This window comes from Melospiza georgiana, chromosome 8 (assembly GCF_028018845.1).
Source record: "Melospiza georgiana isolate bMelGeo1 chromosome 8, bMelGeo1.pri, whole genome shotgun sequence".
Lineage (NCBI taxonomy): Eukaryota > Metazoa > Chordata > Aves > Passeriformes > Passerellidae > Melospiza > Melospiza georgiana.
In genome coordinates this window covers 5473924-5497942 of record NC_080437.1, presented here as the reverse complement: position 1 = coordinate 5497942, position 24019 = coordinate 5473924, and the positions used below count along the sequence as shown (strand labels likewise).

Genomic DNA, 24019 nt, shown 5'->3' with positions numbered 1-24019 from the left:
AGCACAGCCCGACCCCCCCTGGCTGTCCCCTCCTGGCAGGGAGTTGTGCAGAGCCACAAGGGCCCCCTGAGCCTCCTTTGCTCCAGGCTCAGCCCCTTGCCAGCTCCCTCAGCCCCTCCTGGGGCTCCAGCCCCTTCCCCAGCTCCCTCAGCCCCTCCTGGGGCTCCATTCCCTGCCCTGGAATCAGAACTTGATGCATTTTAAAACCTGAAGCTCCTTGAAACGCAGATCCTCTGTAGCTCCTGCTGCCTGTGAAACCCCTGGAGCTGCTCTAAAGGCAGAGGGTTCCTTTCCTCAGAGGGACATGCTGGGCATGATAAAAGGGGGTGTCTTACCCCCATATCACTGAGCCCTGCTCTGAGGTTTGGGGTGCCTGTCCTGCCAGTGCAGGAGGTGGGACATGTACAGTGCCATATTTACCATAGAGAACCACAACCCACAAATTCAATTCCTCTCATATTCAGGGGAGAAAATAAATTATTTACATGTGGATACAATTCCTACCTGGAAATCCTTTTGATACTGAAGTTAATGTGTAGTCACAATCTGTACCTTTGCCCTCTTTTCCTCTTGTTCCTGCACTCTGAGGGACTGATACTCAGTTTCCCATTTCTGGAGCCAGATCTTTCTCTCCAGGAGAAGGCAGGCTCCTGTGTTCTGGGTGTTTTCCTGGCAGGCATCAAACCAAGGCAAGTTCTTCTGCAATGTCAAACCCATTGTTTGCACAAGGAGCAGGGACCCAACTGCTCAGGTGGGTTCAGCTGGGGGAGATCATTTACCAGAACAGTTCTGAATATTCAACTTTGGGCCACCATGGAGGGGTTTCGTGTTTAAATTGTTCTTTGTGACAAAATGCTTTGTTTGTTAAATATTTGCTGTCCCTGCAGCTGTCCCTTGAGATTTCAGGAATGAAAATGGGCAGATTTGTTTTTATAACATCTGTCCTGGCCTTCCAAGTTTATCCCAAAAATGCAGGAGCACAGGGTGAGTCAGTGGCTTTTCTGCATGGAGGAAATGACAGCAGTGACATCACTTCATTCCAAGATAAGGAAACAGATTTCAGTCCCCAGCTGCTGATCTGGCCTCACAGTGTAGAAATCAGCATCTGATTTAGGGAGTTACTGGAACATGAGCCTGATTTTGTTGATTCTCTTCTCTTTTTTTTTTGTCACAACTTGATTGTGACAACCCAAGCTGTGTGAATTTATGCCAAGAGAAAAAATATTTGAGCTGCCATCAGCAAATAAGGTCTTGCTAAGAGCTCAGAAATTCTTGTGGCTTGAGAAAACACGGCTTCAGCTTAACAGCAGCTTGAAAATCCTGTGTTGGTGAGGTTTGGCATCTGCAGCTGTCTGGCTCCAGGCTGAAAGGCTGCTTGTTTTGGGGCACTGGGATGGCTCTGCTGCTCTCCTGAAGGTTTTGTGTGCTGTGTTCCTGGCAGGGCCCTGGGGGCAATGCCAAAGGAACAGGCAGAGAGTGCCAAGGAGAGCCTGAGCTGCTGGGCTTTATTCAGAGCACTTCATCCAGGCTGCAGAAAGGGATCCCAGCCCTGCACCCTGCCTGCAACCGGGGGGACACAGCAGTGGCACTGCCCAGCCCAGCCTGGGAGAAAACACAGTTCCTGTCACCTCCAGGTGCTGGGAGAGGACACTCAGCCCTGGGCAGGGGACAGGGGGACAGCAGAGGGGAGCAGGGAGCTGGTGACACAGTGGGGACACCAGGGAGGTGGTGGCACAGCAGGGACAGCAGGAAAGCAGTGGCACAATGGAGACACCAGAGAGGTGGTGGCACAGTGGGGACGGCACGGGGGCAGTGGCACAGCAGGAACAACAGGAAGGTGGTGGCACAGCAGGGACAGCAGCATGGGAGCAGTGGGGAGGTGCTGGCACAGCAGGGACAGCAGGAAAGTGGTGGCACAGCAGGGAGACCAGGGAGGTGGTGGCACAGCAGGGACAGCAGGAAGGTGGTGGCACAGCAGGGACAGCAGCGTGGGAGCAGTGGGGAGGTGGTGGCACAGCAGGGACAGCAGGGAGGTGGTGGCACAGCAGGGACAGCAGGAAGGTGGTGGCACAGCAGGGACAGCAGCGTGGGAGCAGTGGGGAGGTGGTGGGCTGTACAAAAGATGCCAGCAAGGTGCCACTTCCCCATCTGGGGCTGCCTCCTGGGGTTCAACAGGCAAAATTCCCAGGGTAGCTCCTCCCTGCTGGGGTTTTCCCTGGGGAAGGAATGGGGCTGGTCTTGCAGCATTTGCTGCCTCAGTGCAGTGAGTGAGTATCTGGGGAAAGCCCACAGGGTTTGGGTTCCAGGAGCTGAGCTGGAGTGTGAGACATGCCAAGGTTTCTCATTGTTCCTCAGTGTGATTGTAATCAAATCTCTGCTTCCACACACAAAAGCCCCGTTTTCCCTCTCTTCCTCCTTTTCTTTGGAGCAGCAGTTTTGCTCTTCTTCAGCAAATGCCTCTTTTACAGGAGGTTTTCCCCTCTGGTTGCTCATGGATACAGTATCACCCTTTTGCCACAGCAGCCCTGGTAAAAGAAAATAATTTTTAAAAGAAAAATTTGACACATGTAATTTTTATACACCAAATGCATCTGGTAGGAACAAATTTTTTTTGTTTTGTTTTTTTTTAGAATGCTGGCAGGAGTTGGGAGGGTTTTTTTAATGATAGAGTAGCTCACTCTCCTGAGGCTTAGGGAAGTGTTTGACCTCAGAATGACAGAACCTCCTGGGCTGGAATGACCCACAAGGATCATCAAGCCCAATTCCTGACCCTGCACAGGACACCCAATAATCCCTCCACGTGCTTGATCCCACTGCTTGCCTGTCAAAGTGAAGGCTTGCTTGATCATTCCATCATTTTAAAAGCCCATTTGCAAACAGGATCAGCTGCAAACATTTCAAAAGCCTCTATTTTTATTTAGCTCCAATTTTTCCTTCCTGCAGACGTGTCCAGGCCGCTGTACCAAAATAGGGTGTGTGTGAAACGCTTGGCTGGAAAAAAATGAATCATATTCCTGGTGCTGTGAGCTTGCCCTGTAAATAAAAAGGCAGCTGGGGCAGTCCTGACCCTGCCCTGGCTGCTGGGTCAGGGTTTCCCTGGGCTCTGAGTGCTGCCAGCTGGATGCTGGTGCTGAGTGAGCACGGGGCTGCTCAGCCTCAGCGTGGTTTCAGGAGTGAGAAGTGAAATCCCTCTCCAGAGCAGGATGCTGCTGCAGCCTGCCACGAGTGCAGCTCCTGGCCAGCTTCCAGAGCCCTGTCTGTGCCAGCTGCACCAGGCAGGGGTCAATTGAGGGCACCATGAGGAGCTGGGCTTGGATCTGATGGGCTTTCTGGTGCCTCATCTCCTTGTGCAGCATCACAGAGCTCTGCCTGCTCTGGGTGGCTGAGCAAGGGTGTTGTGTGCACTCAGGGCATCTCTCAAATGTCCTGCTCAGCTCTGGAACGTGGCACTTGCAGTTGGTTCTTGCTTTGCTCCCACTTGTGATGCAGCCACGTGTGGGATCTCAGCGCCTCAGGACTGATGTGCAGAGTGACTGAGAGCACCCTTGGGGGGCTCGGGAGTCCTGGAATGTTGCCAGAAGTGTCTGGTGGCTGGACTTTGATCCTACACGGGAGACGACACCTGTATGAGGATAGGAGGATTTCACTGGGTGAATGGTGAAGGGATAAGTTAATTAGAGTGTAAGACACAGGGCTTAGGATTTCTGTACAGGGGGGTCTAAAGAAGTAAGATGGAGGAATTGGGGCATGTCCTGTCCTTCTTCTTCTTCTTGGCCTCCATCTTCTGTGGTGATGTTGGCACTTTGGGATTGGTTATTACTAAAAGTGCACTGGTTAATAAGGGTAAAAGGTATTGGGGAAAAATGATAAATATTGTATACGTAACTTCGGGTATAAAGATAGGTGACCGCCCCGGGGGCTCACAGTGTGCTCATGGCTGGCTGCTGAGCAGACTCTGTTGGGCCAGGAGAAAATCTTTTAGATAAACAATTAATAAACACCGAGACCGAGAAAAGATCTGAAGCCTCTTCTCGTCCTTTGGAGCGCGGGCTGCCCAAGGCCACCCCGGGCCTTTCCAGGCCATAAAACAGCCGAGAGACCGACAGGCACGGAGGTGCTGGTTGAAGAACTGGGGATGTGGAGGCAGGAGGAGGTGCTGCCCTAAGGAGCAGAGTTTGTACTTGAAACCCTACTGGGAGATGGTAAAAGATGGTAAAATATTCATGCAATTTGTTGGGACAGCCCTAAACCCAAAAGGGCAAGAGAGCTGGGGAGGGGTTCTGCTGAGGAGCAGCTCAGGGAGCTGGGGAAGGGGCTGGAGCCCCAGGAGGGGCTGAGGGGGCTGGGAAGGGGCTGAGCCTGGAGCAAAGGAGGCTCAGGGGGCCCTTGTGGCTCTGCACAACTCCCTGCCAGGAGGGGGAAGAGCCTGCAGGGCTCAGGCTGTGCTGCCAGGGAACAGGGACAGGATGAGAGAAAACAGCCCCAAGTTGGGCCAGGGGAGGCTTAGATTGGATATTAGGAAACTTTGTCGTGGAAATGGTTGGAGAGCATTGGAATGGGCTGCTCAGGGGGTGGTGAAATCACCATCCCTGGAACTGTTCAAAAAACATGTGGATGTGGCCCTTGAGGACATGAATTAGTGAACACAGTGGTGGTACTGGGTTGATTGTTGGACTTGATGATCTTAGAGGTCTTTCCCAGCCTTAGCACCTCCATAAGTCTGTGATTATAAATATATCTTGTCTGGTGCATTTTCTATTAAATGTGCAGTGGTTCTGCTCCCAACAAGCATCACTGATGTCTGGGAGAGGCCCCACAGACCTCTGTGCTTTTACCTGTCAGATGAGAGGAGAAGATGCTCCCTGATAAGATCTCCTTGAGCAGTCACACACAATTGATGTGGGCAAGCACAGCTCCTCCTTTCCAGGGCCAATTAGCTCAGGAGGAGCTGAGGTCACTCTTTGGGGTGCCATGAACTGAGCAATGATGGCTCTCAGAGCACAGGACTCTGGTGGCTCCTCTCCTCTCCCAGAGGCCACATCTCAGGAAATCCTCCTGCCTCTGGCTGCAGCCTGCTTCCACACAGGAGGGCAAGAAGCTTCTTCCCTTTGGAAACTAAGCCTAGAGACCCTTGTCAGGACCCAGGACATCCCTCTGGCTGTCCTGAGCAGCCAAGAGCCCTGCCAGGGTTCTCACAGAGCCCAAAATGCCTGTGTGGTTTTGTTTATGACCCATGGAGCAAGTTCCCAACCTTAGGTAAAGATCTACAAGCCATAACAAATAAAGTAGAATGACAGTGAATTTATCACGGGGTGAAAAAGTAGATTTTGGGGTTTTTAGAATGGAGGTTCAGGGGGCAAGATGGAGGGATCTGGGTGTGTCCAGCCTTTCTCCTTCTTCTTCTTCTTGGCCTCCATCTTCTGCTGTGATGTTGGCACTTTTGGATTGGTTTAGAGTAGAAGCTCACTGTCTAACATAGGTGATGGGTATTGGGAAGTAATTGTAAATATTGTACACATAGTTTTTAGTATAAAGACATAACACCACCCCAGGGACAGGCAGAGTGCCTGGACTGTCCTGCTGGACAGACCTCAGCAGGACAGGAGAAAAGATTTTATAGATAAGGAGCAATAAACAACCTTGAGACCAAGAACTGAAGAGTTCTGACTCCTTCTTCGAGCGCCGGGCTGGGAAAAGAGACTTTCCAACTTTTCTTGGGGTTACTGTGACAAGCTAAAAATCCCAACAGCCCTTGACAGGCAGCTCAGTCAAGGCTGATCCTAAAGATCTCCGTGTCCCCCTGTTTGCCAACCTCATGGAGGGTTTCAGTAGGAAGGGAGACCAAAAACAGGGTTTGGTTTCTTGGTCTGCTGCAGCCTCAGCCCAAGGTTTGGAGTGATGTGTTTGCTTTTTTCTCATTTCCTGGATGAGGTAAGGCAGGGTGGGCTGAGCACTGAGCTCATCCAGACAGGGCCAAAGAGCAGAATTCCAAGGAATGGGGAGAGTGTGGCAGTGTCATCTTTAACCATCTGTCTGGCAGGGCATGCACAGCCCTGCTGGGACATTTATTGCCTTGTTTGGGGCTGAATTACAAATCAGAAGTTCTTCTCCCAAACCTCATTCCCTTGACCCAGACTATGACATGCTTAGTGTCCTAAATTGTCTCTGCTTTAGGGCCCATCACCTGATGATGATTGAATTATCTACTTAAATATGTTTGATTTGCAGTAGTGACAGGGTTAAAACCCCAAGAATCAAATCAGCAGGACAGCCCTGCATCTGATTAAACCCCTCCACTGCTTCTCTCTGCCTCCCATCCATCTTGCAGGAAATGCTGTTCCTAGGCAAAAATCTCTCCAAGATTTGCTGTCAGGCCATTAATGCTCAGTTTTCCTGGTGCCTCTACTCCTTTCCACCACAGCTCTGGCTTCCCAAACCATTCCTAGCTGGTGGATGATGAGGTGGAAGTTGGTCATTCCCATTCCCAGCTAATCAAGCTCCCAGCCCAGCCATCCAGTTGCTCAGGGTTGGGAAGAGTTTCCTGGGAAGTTCAAAGAGGGCTGGAAAACCTGAGGGGTTTGGTACCATCTGGAGCTCCCAGCAGGTGGGAGAGGTGTGACAGTGCTGCTGAATTGCAGAATTGCCCTCAGTGCTGCTTTGCCAAGCACCCAAAGGTGCCAGTGTGCAAAATAACAGCTCTGAGATGCTCACCCAGGGCAGCTTTATGGCACAGCACCCTGTACTTAGAACAATCTCCTTACATCAGCCATGTAGGAATGTGCCAGATCCTGCATCTTCCTGAGCTACAGACATTATCATGGCTCATCTCCTGTGGGACACAGCCTGAACTCCTGGGGATGGGAGAAAATTCATCCATGGTGCTGCTGTCTCGCCTCTGAGAGCTCAAAATGGTCAAACTTTTGACAACCCCCCACGAAAAAAGCCCACAAAAAGCAACAAAACAGAACAAACCACAGAAACCAAGTCTTGAGTTATTTTATTCTCTGAGTCAGAGGATGTGGAGCATTCACTCACCTTTTCTGGGGCAGGTCTAGAGATGTTTTGGGTTTTTTATAGGAGCACAGACTGGTTTGTGTTGGAAGGGACTTTAAAACCATCCAGTTCCACCCCCTGCCATGGGCAGGGACACCTTCCACCATCCCAGGCTGCTCCAAGCCCTGTCCAGCCTGGCCTTGGGCACTGCCAGGGATCCAGGGGCAGCCACAGCTGCTCTGGGCACCCCTCCCAACCTCACAGGGAAGGATTTCTTCTGTACAACTAACCTCAATTTCAGTCTGAACCCATTCCCCTTGTCTGTCACTCTGATGAACAGTCCCCTTCCAGCTTCCCACAGGCACCCTCAGATACTGGAAAGTTCTGTGAGGTCTCCATGTTGCTTCTCTTCACCTCTTCTCTTCTCTTCTCTTCTCTTCTCTTCTCTTCTCTTCTCTTCTCTTCTCTTCTCTTCTCTTCTCTTCTCTTCTCTTCTCTTCTCTTCTCTTCTCTTCTCTTCTCTTCTCTTCTCTTCTCTTCTCTTCTCTTCTCTTCTCTTCTCTTCTCTTCTCTTCTCTTCTCTTCTCTTCTCTTCTCTTCTCTTCTCTTCTCTTCTCTTCTCTTCTCTTCTCTTCTCTTCCCTTCCCTTCCCTTCCCTTCCCTTCCCTTCCCTTCCCTTCCCTTCCCTTCCCTTCCCTTCCCTTCCCTTCCCTTCCCTTCCCTTCCCTTCCCTTCCCTTCCCTTCCCTTCCCTTCCCTTCCCTTCCCTTCCCTTCCCTTCCCTTCCCTTCCCTTCCCTTCCCTTCCCTTCCCTTCCCTTCTCTTTTCTCTTTTCTCTTTTCTCTTTTCTCTTTTCTCTTTTCTCTTTTCTCTTCTCCTCTCTCTGCATATGTATCCAGGATATATTAATATCCTTGTTCCCTCCTCGTTCTTTCCCTTGTGAGTTGGGAACACCATCCTCACAATGAACAAGGTCTTGTGGATATTTCATGTGCAACATTCCTTGTGGAGGTGCTGATGCTGGAGCCAGGCTGTTTCACCTGCAGCCCTGCAGAGACTCTGTGGTCAGCAAGGTTAGGAAGCAACAGAATTAGGAAGCACCAAAATTCAGGCCTCTGGCTCAGTGCTGGTGCCTTGTTTGCTTGGGAATGCACATGGACACATCAGGGGTTGTTTCTTCTGCCTCCCATCCCATGTGTGCCCAGCTCAGGGCTGCTCCTGCTGCAGTTCTTGTGTTACACAGCCAGTAAATTAGCACCTTGTTTTGCAAGCCTGATTAAAATAATAGCTGAGGCTGTCTGTGTTTGAAACTGTCGAGAAGGCAGGGAGGGTGTCCCTGCCCAGGCTCTGTGTCCTGCCTGCCTGCAGGGGGATCAGTCACCTGGCAGAGTCACCTTCTCCCTGCTGGCACGAAGGCATCACCTGCAGAAACACCCTGGGCAGAGGCAGAGAGCCTCCAAAAAATGAATCTGTGCTGCTGAGACAGAAATCCAACTCACACCAAAGCACCGGAGTTCACCGTGTGACCCACCACACCATGCTACCTCATTGATGGATTTGCATTTCTCTGCCATCTGTTTGTCCCAGCAGACATTTCCTTTCACCCCAAGGAGAGAGCAGCCAAGGTAACAGAGGTGCTTTGTTGTGCTCTGTTTTCTCAGGGGTCCACCAACGTGGTTTACCAAGCCCACCACGTCAGCAGGAGTAAGAGAGGACAAGTGGTCGGCACCAGGGGAGGATTCCGAGGCTGCACAGTCTGGCTCACAGGTATTTCTGTCAGGCTGTGAAATGCAAGCCTGGCCTCACCTGTGCCAGTGTGGCTGCCAGGTGGGGATTTGGGACCTGCAGGAAACGTCAGCGCTCCCTGCGAGCCGCGAATTGCAAAACATCCCCACGTGGGAAAGGCAGCCACGCGGTGCTGGCGCAGCAAGATGTGCTCCCTGGCAGCTGCTGCCCAGAACCAATGTTTTTATGGATTTCCCAGCTGCTCTCAGGCTCCTTTGAACATGTCAGAGGCCCTCAGGGTAGCACTTGTTGTTCCCAAGTGTGTAGCTGAGGAAGCCTTGGCTCCACTCCAGCCAGGCTTTGACAGTGGAACGTAGCCGGGGTTGTGCGAAACGCGGATGTTTTCATTCAGGAGTTCTGGGAAGTTCATTGGGACATGCAGGCCTGCTGGGTTGGGTTTGAGGCAGCACGAGGCAGTCACCTTGTCTAGAGAACAAACACTCCCAGCCACAGAGTCACACTGGAAGCAATCCCTTGCATTTGTTTTGTTGCCCTTCTCTTCTGTCTTGAAGTATAAACTCGTTGTTTGGGGATTAGGGGCTGCCAGAAAGGACAATTGCATTTCCCATTTCTAATATTTAGACAAGTCTGTCTTTTGCCAGTTGTCCAGTTGTTCCTTTGCTTGTTAAATATTGGCATTTTCTTTGGCTGCTGGAGGATGTTAAAGGACATGCTTGGAAGGATTTGTAAAGCCATTCTGATTTGCCTTCCTGTCACCTTAATTTGTAGATGCTGGATTAAAGCACATTTCTGTTCTGTTCTCCTCCTCAATTCTGAAGTGCCCAATCTGCTTTTATATAGTTTCTGAAGCCAAAAGCCCAACCCAAGGCAATTTCCTTCCTTTTCTGAGTATTACTCAAAAATCTTGTGTCTGGAAGATTTGAGCTCACCTGGCTGATGGTTATTCTTTGAAATACACTCCTAGAGAAGCAGGTGATGGGGGCCCTTTGCTGCCAGAGCCTCTCCCACTCCACGTGGTTGCTGCAAGACCCTCTCCTTGGGTTCAGAATGGCAGAGCAGCTGGCTCTTGACAGTGGGAGCAGGGGGAGGAGGAGGAAGATGAGGAGAGACCTGGAGGAAGCAGCATCCTTTCAAACCTCCCCTGGTTCCTGGAACCTTTGTGTTCCAGCATGGCCTGGCAAGAGGCACTGCTGGGTTAGACCCCTCCAGAGGATGGGCTGTAGATGCTTTTCTCAGGGCATTAATGCCACCCCTCCAATAATAAGGGTTGAAAAGGTGAAGGTCCATGTATGAAGGTTCATCCTTCATTTGTGGAGGACAAATCCAACTTCCTTTAGGAGGGAATGAGGTAAGGAGCTTCAGACAGAAGGAGTTTGGCCACTGGTGTCACTTGTATTTCACTCTCTTGACCTCAAACCTGACCCCTCACTCTTCTGCCTCCCCCAGGCCTTTCTGGAGCTGGCAAGACAACCATTGGCTTTGCTCTGGAGGAGTACCTGGTGGCTCATGGCATCCCCTGCTACTCCCTGGATGGTGACAACGTGAGGCACGGCTTGAACAAGAACCTGGGCTTCTCGGCCCAGGACCGCGAGGAGAACATCCGGCGCATCGCCGAGGTGGCGCGGCTCTTCGCCGACGCGGGGCTCGTCTGCATCACCAGCTTCATCTCCCCCTTCACCAAGGTAAGGGTGGGAAGATCCCAAGCATCCTGCTCTCTTCTCAGCTTCACCTCACATGATGAGGATGGTTTGTGCAGAGGGTTTCCTAAATGCACAAGTGCTTGGTAGAACACTGCTGGCACAACCGCGCGCGGTCGGTGTTTGGAGGGCAGCGGCCTCGCTGGATAAATTCAGTGCTGCACATTGATGAAAATCTAAGATGAGTTTAAGATCTCCTTGCTGTTAACTCCTCAGAGGTAGGAAAGAGTCACAGAAGCAGCACAGAGGTAAATGCACAAATGCTTTGTAGAACGCCACCGACGCACAACTGTGCGCGGTCAGTGTTTGGAGGGTGGCAGACGTGCTGGATAAATTCAGTGTTGCACACTGATGAAAAACTAAGAGGAGTTTAAGATATCCTTGCTATTAACTCCTCAGAAAAGAGTCACAGAAGCAGCAGCCTGTCCTAGACCTATCACTGGTTTTTTGGAAGATTTGACTGCGATTTTCACTTCCGTAGCTGCTGTTATCAGGGTGATGCAAGCAGTTCCTTTTTTCATAGAATCAAGGAATCACTGATTGGAAAAGACCTCTGAGATCATCAGGTCTGATCGTTTTCACATAGGGCAGATAATTATTCACAATCTAAAGTTCTGCTGTCTTGCCTAACGAAAAAGTCTTGAGGTTTTGCATGAGAAAAGATGAAAACAGATTGATGATGTAGATTTTTACAAAATTTTTTAAAGTATCTTTAAAGAAAAGGAGGGAAGTGAGATGAAAAACCTTATTAGAACTAGTGTACATTGAATAAATCTATAAGAAAGATGAATTTACTTGTGTGAAAATCCAGGGAGGTGTTTTTGCTGCAATTCGGATTTTTCCTATCTTTCTTCTAACAGGATCGTCAAAATGCACGAAAAATTCACGAGGCAGCTGGACTTCCTTTCTTTGAAATCTTTGTAGATGCTCCTCTAAATATTTGTGAAAGCAGAGATGTGAAGGGCCTGTACAAAAAGGCAAGAGCTGGAGAGATCAAAGGTATGGAGGAATGAGATCTTATTTTGCCTTTTGCTTTCCAAAGCTTTGGATGCCTTGTCCTGGCAGTGCCATAATAGGGCTGGGTGTCTAAAGGCCCTTTGTAGTGCACAAAAGGATCCTGTTCCCCTAATCTTACTGTCACAAGTGTCACTTGTACCCAGCATGGTTGAATGCCTCCTGGTTGTTTGTACAGTGTTCTTGGCTCTGAGGCACTGATTATTCTATTAAACAAATTTAATTTGGGGTTAATTGTCCGTAGGATTCACGGGCATTGACTCGGAGTACGAGAAACCCGAAGCTCCCGAGCTGGTGCTGAAAACAAACGTTACATCAGTGTCTGAGTGCATCCAGCAGGTCGTGGAGCTCCTGCAGGCACAGGTGGGTCACTTTTGTGTCACCATCACTGGCAGCTTTGGAAGCCAGCTTTGGGACACTGCCTTTTTGGTGTTCCCCTTAAAAACAGCGTGTTACAAGTGCTGCCTGTCTCTGTCTTTCAGAACATCGTGCCCCAGGGCTCAGTCAAGGATGTTCTGGAGCTCTTTGTGCCTGAGGATAAACTCAGCAGTGTCAGGGCTGAGGCAGAGAAGCTGCCAGCACTGGAGATCACTAAGGTATTGTCACACACAGCTTCTGACACTATTTAGCTGTGGAAGCTTCCAGGGGGATGTTGCCAGAGGGGCCTCTGTTCTCCTGATGGCCCTGACTTTTTGTGGCTGTGGTTTATGGTGAGCTGAGGTGGGATCCTGACCCTCAGCCATTTTCTGCCATGTGTGCTGCAGGGTGTCTGTCTCCTCTGCTGTGTTCATACAGCCCCACAAGTTCAAGCTGCCAGAGGGGCAGGGTTTGGTGGGATATTGAGGGGCCCTGGCACAGGGTGCCCAGAGCAGCTGTGGCTGCCCCTGGATCCCTGGCAGTGCTGGATGGGGCTTGGAGCAGCCTGGGACAGTGGAAGGTATCCCTGTCCATGGCAGGGGTGACACTGGATGGCCTTTCAGGTCCCTTCCAACCCAAACCAGTCTGGGATTCTAAGTTGTGCTGTGAAACTGTGTGAGTCTGGCTTTAAAAGCCCCAAGCTACAATCTTCTGTGTCTTTCTCCCCTTATGAACATCCTGTATTTGAAGCAAAACAAAATGAAAATGCTGTTTCAGCAGAAGGGGAGGAAAAGCAACCTCTGAGTGTGACAGGAGTGTGACCCCTTTGGGTTTGTTTTGCAGCTGGATCTGCAGTGGGTGCAGGTGCTGAGCGAAGGCTGGGCCACTCCTCTGACAGGATTCATGAGGGAGGCAGAGTACCTGCAAGTGCTGCACTTTGACACCCTGCTCAATGGTATGGATCCCCTGTGTCCTCCTGTCCTGCCTTGTGGCACGCTCCTGAGGGTGGCCAGGTCACCCTGCTGTGGGCACAGCCCTGGCTCACAGCTCTGACATCTCTTGTGGTGCTGCTCAAACCTTCCAGCAGTGGTTGTGGGGCTCTTGGCTGGACCAGGGTGTAAATAGAGATGCACACCCAAGGCCAAGGGAGCAGGGAGGCTGCCAGGAGGTGGGAGGAGAAGGCAGCTGCTCCTTGGAAACAGGAGCAGAGGCTGGATTTGCCCCCCACCCCATTTCCCTGCTTCTTCAGGGGAGTAAATCTGATTTATCTATGCATTAGCAGACTGCTAGAGGTGCTTGAAGTAAATCTGATTTATGTTAGCTTGGAGTAAATCTGATTTATCTCTGCATTAGCAGCCTGCTAGAGGTGCTTCATCCCTGGAAGAGGCAAAGAGGGCTCAGGTGATGCCCATCCACAGCTGGGACTGGGGCACAGATGTTTCTACCCCGTTTCTCAGCTGTGGATGCTGTTGCTGGGACTTCACCTACACATGGGTGCTCACACTGGGGTTTGTAGAGCTGGCAGTGATCTCTGCAAAGGTGAGCAAGTCCCTTTGAGCCTTGCATGCCTTCTAGATGGTCCTGTGGTCCCACAGGGCAGAGATTTGCTGCTGTTGCTGAGATTTGGGCACAGAGGCAAAGCTCAGGCCTGCTCACGTTGCACTGTGGGAGTGTCTGTGAGTGGGGGCCCTGCTCCCAGACACACCATAGCCTTTCACCTCCTGCCCAGTGTGCAAACAGCACTCAGGAGCACATGTCCCTGTTATCAGAGCCTCCTCTGTGCTCTTTGAGCTGCTCTTGTGCCTGGGGAGGTCGCAGAGTGCCCTGGGATGGCCACGTAGCTCCAGAACCCTGTACTTTGTGCTCAGGCTCATCCCAGAGTGGATCTGGTTTTGGGGTGGCCCCCCAAACCTGCCAACACCCCTGAGCACATCTCTGAGCTCTGTGGGCAGGTGCTCAGGGTTTGTAGAGGAGCAGGGGATGAGCAGGGTTTGTGGGGAGCAGGGATGAAGGCCAGGAGAGAGAGCAGCTCTGCAGGGGATGAGCTCTGTGTGGCAGAGGGCAGCAGCCTCTGGAGATCCTGTCTCCACAGGGCTCTCCAAACTCAGCATCAGTGTGCTCAGGGTGACATCTGAGTGGGAGAGAGAACACCAGCTGCTCCTGGAGAAGCTTTGGGAAGTGCTGCAGGGCTCCATCTCACTGGTGTGGCACTGCCCAGCAGAGGCTTGAGCCTGCTCTGCTTCCCAGAGCCATGGTGCCCTGGGCTGGCTGATGGTCTGGGCAGCTCCTGTGGGTTTTTGGGGACACTTGTTCAAGCTCAAATCCCTCCTGGATGCTCCAGCAGGTGGGTGGTGTGCTTTGTGTGGGGCCCCCAGGAAGGGGATGGACCTGCAGCAATGTGACACTGCCAGGAGGGGTGACAGTGACACTGGAGGTGCTGGATCACACTCAGTGTGAGGCTGTGGTAGGACCATGGCCACGCCAGCAGGAGCTTTTAAGTGCTTTGAGTCTTGAAATGGTTTCTGTGACATGCCCCTGAGTGTTAATTATCTTAATTATGTTTGTGTTCTCCCAGGAAAGAGGCGCTTGGGAGCTGGTATGTATGGAACTGTTCTCAGGCTCTGCACAAATTACCTCAACTGAGATTCTTTTTTACTATAATTTTTTGAGATTTACCAAAAAAACCCCACAAACCCTTGAAATTACTATGAAATTATTACAGCCATGGCCCATTTATGATCCAGGCAACTCTGACACACCCCATGTCCCAGGGACCAGTCTGCACAAAGATCCCAGTTGTGTAATTTTGTAATTACCTGCACTGGAATGATCTTTTGTTACCTCTCCATCCTGCATTTGGAAATGGAGCCTGAAGATCTTCACTTTCAGCACCATTTGTTGGTTTCATAATGCAGCTTTAATTTTTTTTCCCTGTGCTGGCTTCATTGACTGATCATTATTAATATGATTTAAATGTATGAAGTTGATATTGATTGGATCCCATGTGAATATAATTATGATTATTCATTGAAATTGCTGCCTGGCAGATGAATGATAGCCAGTCATGAATTTAAAGTAAATGCAAATATTTTCATAAAAATTAAAGTAAAAATCTATATCATAGCCAAAATCATCAAATTAAGACTCTCAAGGGTCCAACCTGATTTCAGTCAGATCAGAATGAATTGAATCAGTGATTTGTTTGTGACTGGAAACCCATCAAAGAGACTGGTTCTCCTGTATTAACACTGGAATATTGTTAATATCCAAATATCCAAGGAGGACCTCAGTGGAACACTGGGAAATTTGGAGGGTTGGGTTAAAACCAACATGATTTCAAGCTATTGAGGGACAACACTGAAATTAGAAACTAGGTGTGCACTTACAGACTCACACAGAAAACAGATTAAAAATGGGCAGTGCAGAGATGTAAAGGAGGAGTAGCAGCAATATAGAGATAGCCAGGAAAAATCCCAAACAAGAAAAAAAGAAAACAAATTAAAACTGAGTATGGTGGGAGAGGCAGCCCAGGAGGTGTGCAGGGCATGGGGGGCTCCAGGGAACACCAGCCTGGGGCCATCCCCAGAGGTGATTCCCCTGGAGGAGAGGGCATTTTCCAAACACGTTGAAATTTTTCAATTTATCCAGGGTTGCATTTTGCCAGCACATTTAAATTTTTCACCTTCACAAGCAGCTAACAAAGAAGAACCAGGGCAAGGGAGAGTGCAGGAACTAATGAAATGCTCCAGGTATCCTGGAGCCACCTCTGGCCCTTAGATAAGAGCTTTTATATTCTGCTAACATCACCATTTATTAGCAGTGCAGAGGAAACTGCTGCAATGACTGATTTTCCATGAAAACCTCTGTTTCCTGTGCTCCTAGGGCTGCTTACAATTCTTGTCCATGCAGGAGGGTGTTCAACCCTCCCCTTCAAGGGTTGTGAGCATCCCCATGGTGCTGCTGGTGTCCCTGTGTCCTGGTTTAGGGCAAATTTGGGAGAAAACCTCCAAAGGGGTTCCTCTAAAAAGCAAATTCAAGCAGCTCCTCCCCCAGCTGGTTCAGGAAAATATTTCCTTGGAGAAAAGTGCAAAAAAACCTGTTTATTTAGCAGGCAAAGCATTCAGCAGCACAAAAAATTATCAATATTAAACAATAGAACCTCTCACTGTTCTGAAGAGATGGCAAACTCAGAAAGTCCTTTCTGTGGGCTGTGGCTTGGCTCACTCAGTCTCTTATCAGTCCTTTATCAGTCCGTTATCAGTCCCTCTGGTGCTGGAAATGCCATGCCCCAGGCCCAGCCTTGGTGGGCCACAGGTGGAGCTGCTGGTTCTCTTCTGGGTGTTCAGTCCAGAGCAGGTTCAAACAGTTCCAAGAAAAGGAAAACCACAGTCCAGTGAAATTTTCTGCCTCAGCTAGCTAGAAACTAACTAAAAGCAAAGCAGAGCTCTGTCCTGCTGTCTGTCTGTGCTGCAGACACCACAGTTGTGGCACTCACATTCTCTGATAAAATCCCTTTGCCCAGGATTTTCTCCTGGGAAGCTGAGAAGCCTCAGAGAAAAAGGAAAACAATTCTTATCTCATTTGCTCCTCTTGTGTTGTGCTCATGTGGAATGTGTTTGGAGATTGTTTAGCACAGGTGATTGGATTCTGGTATGAGTTGTTTTCACTCTTTTGCCAGTTGTGTCAGGACTCTGGAGAGAGTCACGAGTTTTTCATTATTAGCTTTTTAGCATTTAGTAAGTATCTTTTCTGTATTCTTTAGTATAGTATAGTATTATTTAATATAATATAGTACCCTAAAGTAATAAATTGCCTTGTAAGAACATGGAGGCAGATTCATCATTCATCATGAATGATACCTGGGACATTCCCAGCAAATACTGTAACACAGTCAAGGAGAAGGATGCAGGGAGCAAGCACAGTTTGTGATAACAAACCCCACGCTCCTTCTCTCCTCCTCTGGCTGTCAGAACAAATCTTAAAGGTGCAAAACCTATTTCTGGGCTAAACAGGGGATACAATTCAGACCATAAAGCCACGCCAGGACATCCTACAGGACATATAGTGGCTGCAGGGTGCTGAGCCCTTTTCTGTGTCTCTGGGCAGATGGTGTGGTGAACGTGAGCGTGCCCATCATGCTGCCCCTGTCAGCAGAGGACAAGCACCAGCCTTTGCTTGGTTCAGGGCGTCCCCAGCAGGCTGAAGGGCCTGGATAGCTCAGCCCTCTCCAGGACAGAATGTCTGAGTTCCCAAGCAGTTCTCAGCCACAGGCAACCTTAGCAAGCTTAAGTGAGATCGGCTCTTTAGTGATTATCAGCTCATTGTGATTTCAGCCCTTCAGCTTGCTAGGTGCCTAGGCAGGCAGACACCAGGAGAGAGAGGAGAAGGCTGTTTGGAGTTCCACAGTGATGTCTTTATTGGATCTTCTGAGAAGGGTTCCAGTGACAGCTCTTCTACCAGAACTGGGCTAAACCAGCCCTTTATACAGGGTACAGGGGGATCAGAAATGGTCCAGTGGCAAGGGTTAAAGGAAAGTGACCTATAGGGTTACAGAGAGATAAACAGGGGTTCCAAAAGGCAGAAAAGGGTCTTTCTAGCCCATTCACCATGACTTGGCATTTCCTATCTTTAGGCTTCTGCACACCATGGGACCCTTGCACAACATTGCAGACTGCAGGGTGCTGAGCCCTCTGTGTCTCTCTGCAGATGGAGTGGTGAACCTGAGCGTGCCCATCGTGCTGCCCCTGTCAGTGCAGGACACACAGCAGCTGCAGGGTGCTGAGCTCTTCTATCTCTGTGTGTCTGAGCAGATGGAGTGGTGAACCTGAGCGTGCCCATCGTGCTGCTGCTGTCAGTGCAGGACACACAGCAGCTGCAGGGTGCTGAGCTCTTCTATCTCTGTGTGTCTCTGAGCAGATGGAGTGGTGAACCTGAGCATGCCCGTTGTGCTGCCCCTGTCAGTGCAGGACACACAGCAGCTGCAGGGTGCTGAGCCCTCTCTCTCTCTGTGTCTCTGGGCAGATGGAGTGGTGAACCTGAGTGTGCCCATTGTCAGTGCAGGACACACAGCAGCTGCAGGGTGCTGAGCCCTCTCTCTCTCTGTGTCTCTGGGCAGATGGAGTGGTGAACCTGAGTGTGCCCATTGTCAGTGCAGGACACACAGCAGCTGCAGGGTGCTGAACCCTCTCTCTCTGTCTCTGTGCAGATGGAGTGGTGAACCTGAGTGTGCCCATTGTCAGTGCAGGACACACAGCAGCTGCAGGGTGCTGAACCCTCTCTCTCTGTCTCTGTGCAGATGGAGTGGTGAACCTGAGCGTGCCCATCGTGCTGCCCCTGTCAGTGCAGGACACACAGCAGCTGCAGGGTGCTGAACCCCTTCTCTCTCTGTGTCTGTGCAGATGGAGTGGTGAACCTGAGCGTGCCCATCGTGCTGCCCCTGTCAGCAGAGGACAAGCAGCGGCTGGAGGGCAGCGAGGCGCTGGCGCTCAGCTTCCAGGGCCGCCGCGTGGCCGTGCTGCGCCGCCCCGAGTTCTTCGCGCACAGGAAGGAGGAGCGCTGCGCCCGCGTCTGGGGCACCACCTGCCCCCGGCACCCACACATCCAGGTGGGTCCTCAGCCCTGAAACCTGCCCAGGGCATGCAGAAGGGAATTCTGCCAAGGTTTTGGGTGCCAGCTGTAAGAAATCGTGCCTGGCCCAGCCCACACCATCTTACATAGGACAAGAGGCGCTCCACGTGGGGACAGTCCTATTTTATTTCCAAAATTGAAGAGCACCAGGTCATCCAGGTGACTCCCCAGGTGGAAAAAAAGAGGGAATGGTCTCCTCCCAGGGGGATTTTGAGCTGAGGGGAAGGGGGCAATGTGATACAAGTGAGGAGGGGTAAACCAGGAGGAGGTAACCAAAACTGAGGCTAAGAGGGAAGAAGAGGAAGACCATGTGATGATAGAATACAAATGATGTGAACAGTGCCAATTACCAAACACCCAGTGCAAATAACTAAATAACTGTTTAGTGCAATACAACACAGGTGGGTCCTGCCCCTCCCTGCCTGCCACAGGAAGCACAGCCTCGGGGCTGAAACCTGGCCAGGGGAGGGAGAAATGAACTTTTCCAAGGTTTTGAGGGCAATGGGTTTCCTGTCTGAGCTTCCAGTCCAGCTCCTTGCTGGGAACCAGCCCATCCCAAGCAGGCAGGACTGATTTTAGTTGGCCATCAGCCCATCCCAAGCAGGCAGGACTGAATTTTTTGGTCACCAGAATCCCAAGAAGGCAGGACTGAATTTTTTGGCTACCAGCCAATCCTGAGCAGGCAGGACTGATTTTTTTGGCCACCAGCCCCTCCCAAGCAGGCAGGACTGAATTTTTGGCCACCAGCTCATCCCAAGCAGGCAGGACTGAATTTTTTTGGCCACCAACCCATCTCAAGTAGGCAGGACTGATTTTTTGGCCACCAGCCCATCCTGAGCAGGCAGGACTGAATTTTTTGGCTTTTCCCTACAGGCAGCCAGCAGAGTTGGTGTGTTTTTGCAGCTTCTCTCTTCCCCCTTAGTCTGTGGCAGTACAAGGAGCATTGTCCCTCAGAAAGGGAGAGCTCTGGGTTCCACACAGTGCCTTGAGCTTTCTGCCTAAAAGGGCTACAGCTGTGGTAGTTCTTTCCCCTCCCTTAAAATGCCTGGTTTAATTCATCAGCAGCAGGTGTGTGCCTTACAACAGGCTCATTCCTCCCGTGTGTTCCCAGCAGGAAAGCAAAGAGGGAGCTGGAGGAAGGTCTTGTGCCTTCCTGCAGACTGCTGGCTGCCAGAGGGGAGCCCAGCACACAGCTGGGGGGACTGGGTGGCTGCTGCCCCATTGGTGAGGTTTTGCTGCCCAGGACATTTGTTCACATGGTCCCTGCAATGATGTTTTCCACCTGAGAGAAGGGAAGGTCATCCTACAGTGGGATTGAGCCTCACACTGTTCAAAGGAGACTGGGAGAAGGAGGGGTGTGCTGTCCCCTTTGCACTGAAGGTGTGTGTAATTCCCAGATGGTGATGGAGAGTGGAGACTGGCTGGTTGGTGGAGACCTGGAGGTCCTGGAGAGGATCAAATGGAACGATGGGCTGGACCAGTACCGCCTGACCCCGCTGGCTCTCAAGCAGAAGTTCAGGGAAATGAATGCTGGTGAGTGCCCTGGGTTACACCAGTGGCAGGGCTCTTGCTGCCCCACCAGGCCTTGGTGGGATCCATGATGTGCTCTCAGCACTTCCAGGTGGCTTCTGGATGCCCCCAAAATGGGTCTGTTAGGGAGGGTGGGCAGTAAAGGGGACTCAGGGCATGGCACAGGTGGCACAGGGCAGTGCTTGTGATGGGCTGTGTCCCCAGTGGGCTGCTCTGAGGGCTGGGATCCTGCTCACATCCCCCCTGGCAGGTCAGATCCTCTCTGCACTGACATTCTTGGCCTTCACACCTGGGGCACAGCTCAGCTGTCTCCTCCCAGCTCTCTGTCCCATGGAATCCCAGAATGGTTTGGGTTGGAGGGACCTTAAAGCTCATCCCATTGCACCTCTGCCATGGGCAGGGACACCTTCCATGTTCCCAGGTTGCTCCTGCTGGTGGTGCCAGCAGGATGGCAAGGGTCAGACACCCACCCTCACATGGGGGAAGAACATTGGCCCTCCTGCAGGTGCCACTGAGCTTGGGGAGGTGACAGGTCACTAAAGACATCAGTGCAAGTGTCCACTGCAAACGTTGTAGGAGAGCTGATGGGGCTGAAAGCAGGGAATGCAGGGAATAAAAGGGAATGCAGGGAAAATAACCCTGGCAGGGTGATATGTGTGTGTGAAACATTCAGGGTCCTGTTTGTGTGGAGACAAAGCACACACTGCTCTGCCATGGCACACAGGGCACACACAGCTCTGCCATGGCACACAGGGCACACACACAGCTCTGCCATGGCACACAGGGCACACACTGGGCACACAAAGCTCTGTCATGGCTGAGACAGGGCACACACAGCTCTGCCATGGCACACAGGGCACACACTGGGCACACACACAGCTCTGCCATGGCACACAGGGCACACACTGGGCACACACAGCTCTGTCATGGCACACACTGGACACACACACAGCTCTGTCATGGCACACAGGGCACACACTCAGCTCTATCATGGCACACAGGGCACACACACAGCTCTGCCATGGCACACAGGAAACACACACAGCTCTGTCATGGCACACAGGACACACACACAGCTCTGTCATGGTACACAGGACACAGCTCTATCATGGCACACAGGACACACACAGCTCTGCCATGGCACACAGAGCACACACAGCTCTGCCATGGCACACACACAGCTCCGTCACAGCACACAGGGCACACGCAGCTCTGCCATGGCACACACTGGGCACACACAGCTCTCTCATGGCACACTGGGCACACACCCAGCTCTGCCATGGCACACAGGGCACACAGGGCACACCCAGCTCTGCCATGGCACACAGGGCACACAGGGCACACACCCAGCTCTGCCATGGCACACACTGGGCACACACACAGCTCTGCCATGGCACACTGGGCACACACCCAGCTCTCTCCTGGCCCTGTGCAAGCCCACAGTGTGACAATGACCCCCGTGTCCCCCCGCCTTTCCCTTGCAGACGCCGTTTTCGCCTTCCAGCTGCGCAACCCGGTGCACAACGGGCACGCGCTGCTGATGCAGGACACGCGGCGGCAGCTCCTGCAGAGGGGCTACAAGAACCCCGTGCTGCTGCTGCACCCCCTGGGCGGCTGGACCAAGGACGACGACGTCCCCCTGGAGTGGCGCATGAAGCAGCACGCCGCCGTGCTGGAGGAGCAGGTCCTGGACCCCAAGTCCACCATCGTGGCCATCTTCCCCTCGCCCATGCTCTACGCCGGCCCCACCGAGGTAAGGCGGCCTTGGCTGCTCAGCAGGGCTGGGCAGGCAGCCTGTCCGTGGGGCTGTGCTCACAGCCTGCCTGCAAAACCTTGCTGGAGCTGTGGCCTCACTTTTTGGTCTCTGCGTGGTTTGTCTGTGTTTGCTGCTGCAGCATCTTCCTGGAGATGCTGCCATCCATCCCCTCCTGGGCTGTGGAAGGCTGGGGCAAAAGGACACAAACAAGAATCACCTTGTTCTGGCAGGCAGGGACATTGATTTGAAAGCCCTTGTGTCCCTAAATCAGTGGGATGAAAGGGGCAGATGCTGAACATCCCCTTCCCTGTGCTGGGCATCGCCGCCTTGGCACGCAGAAAATTCAAACGGACCCAGCCCATGGGAATGTGCTCCTTGTTGGTGGAGTGACAAAACTGTCCTTTGTCCCCCCAAAAAGGAAATAAACCCAGAAGTTTCTCTCTTTAATTGGGTGAAAGACACCTCATAGGATCTGGGGGGCTTCACCTCAAACTTAAAGATAGCCAATTGGACAGAAGCCAAAAAGTCCCACCTGAGCAATTCACTAGAAAAAGAAGAGAACAAAGAAACAAATTCTTTTTGTGAGGTGTTTAACCAGGAGAAGAACCTCTGGCACCTGGCTCAGTTTTTCTCTGTAAAGAGTTTTGTTATTTTGCCTTTTATTAAAACTTTTTTGTTTCCAACACTGCCACAGAAGCCATCCTGCTGATTTTATGCCTTCTAAGGTAGCTCAGCTATCTTGGATGTGAAATAGATCTCCAAGAGCTTGTGAGACCTGGCTCAAGGAGACTCATATTTCACCAGCCCAATTCCCTCCCCCTGCCTGTGTGTGAAAAATGCCAATCACTTTAAAAAAATTTTAAAAGTTTAATAGTAATAGTAAAAGTTTGATAGTAATAAACTGTTATAAAAATAGCAATATAATGAGAGTAATAAAACTTTGGACAATTGAGTTTAGGACAATATGAGGCAATAAGAACAAAGAGTTATGCACGGTCTGGGTGCCTTTTTCTGGGCAAAATAAGCCCAAAAAATGACCCATGTTAACAGGATTAACCCTTAAAAGCAACAGCCTGTTGCATATTCATACACCTCATCCATGATGCATAAATTCCATTCAAACACAGGATTCTGTCTGGTCATCGTCAACTTCTTCCAGCTAATCCTAATCCTAATCTTCAATCCTGAGCAAGGTGGGAAGAAGTTCATTTCTTCTGATAAGAGGGCAATAAATTCTCCTTCTCAGAAAGATTTAGGTGTCCTGTGGCTGCTATCTCACTGTGAGTCCTTTCTTTAGAAAAAAAGTATCCTCCATAGCAGTTTCTATTTTAACATTGTTATAACCTAAAACTATGTTTCACGCACTACTTAAGAAAATTAATACAGCATTACTTTCTAACACAACACATATAAAATTCATTACTGTCTGTAACTCTTTGTTTCTGTTGTCTCAAATTGTCCAAATTATTATTACTCTAATTATATTACTTTTTTTACAACCATTTTATTACTATTAAACTTTTAAAATTTCACAAACAAGCGATTGGCGTTTTTCACAACATACAATCCCCATTTTAATAATTGTGAGAAGCCAATCATAAAATGTGCATTTTTCACCCAAAACCTGCCCCGGGCCCTCCCTGTGCCCATCGCTCAGTGCCCGTGTCCCCTCCCCGCAGGTGCAGTGGCACTGCCGGGCCCGCATGGTGGCCGGGGCCAATTTCTACATCGTGGGGCGCGACCCGGCGGGAATGCCGCACCCCGACACGCGGCAGGACCTGTACGAGCCCACGCACGGCGGCAAGGTGCTGAGCATGGCCCCCGGGCTCACCTCCGTGGAGATCCTGCCCTTCCGAGTGGCTGCCTACAACAAGACCAAGAGGGCCATGGACTTCTACGACCCCAAAAGGTAAAGGCGGCCCTGGTTCCTTCACGGCGCGCGGTGGCGGCTTTCTGGGGACAGGGAAGGGTCCCCAAGGAGAGGAGTGGGGCGGAACCTGGGAAAGGCACCTGTGTGTTCCACCAAGAGGTGTCAGGTGGAACTAAAGGTGCCACCAGGGAGGACAGGCAGCACGGGCTGGGGGCTCAGAGCATGTAGGAAGGATGGGAAGTGTTGTGGACACTGCAGCTCCTCTGGGATGAGGAGCCCTGGGGGTGACTCGGGGTTTGTGAGGGTCCCCAGGAGGAGGGAAGAGATGAGAATCTGACTCCGAGTTCTCCGAAGGCTGATTTGTTATGATATGATATGATATGATATGATTGATATGATATGATTGATATTATATATATTTGGAATGTGG

General features: G+C 51.0%; 1 protein-coding gene across 1 annotated transcript in view; it reads left to right on the top strand.

The window, feature by feature from the left end:
* PAPSS2 (3'-phosphoadenosine 5'-phosphosulfate synthase 2) overlaps positions 1–24019 on the top strand; it is a 36088-nt gene that overhangs the window by 8867 nt on the left and 3202 nt on the right. The window contains exons 2-11 of the mRNA XM_058029228.1: positions 8654–8759; positions 10185–10420; positions 11296–11434; positions 11694–11812; positions 11932–12045; positions 12650–12761; positions 18205–18410; positions 19831–19966; positions 21448–21716; positions 23399–23628. Of these exons, the coding sequence (XP_057885211.1) occupies positions 8654–8759; positions 10185–10420; positions 11296–11434; positions 11694–11812; positions 11932–12045; positions 12650–12761; positions 18205–18410; positions 19831–19966; positions 21448–21716; positions 23399–23628 (1667 nt within the window). The remainder of the gene's footprint in view (positions 1–8653; positions 8760–10184; positions 10421–11295; positions 11435–11693; positions 11813–11931; positions 12046–12649; positions 12762–18204; positions 18411–19830; positions 19967–21447; positions 21717–23398; positions 23629–24019) is intronic.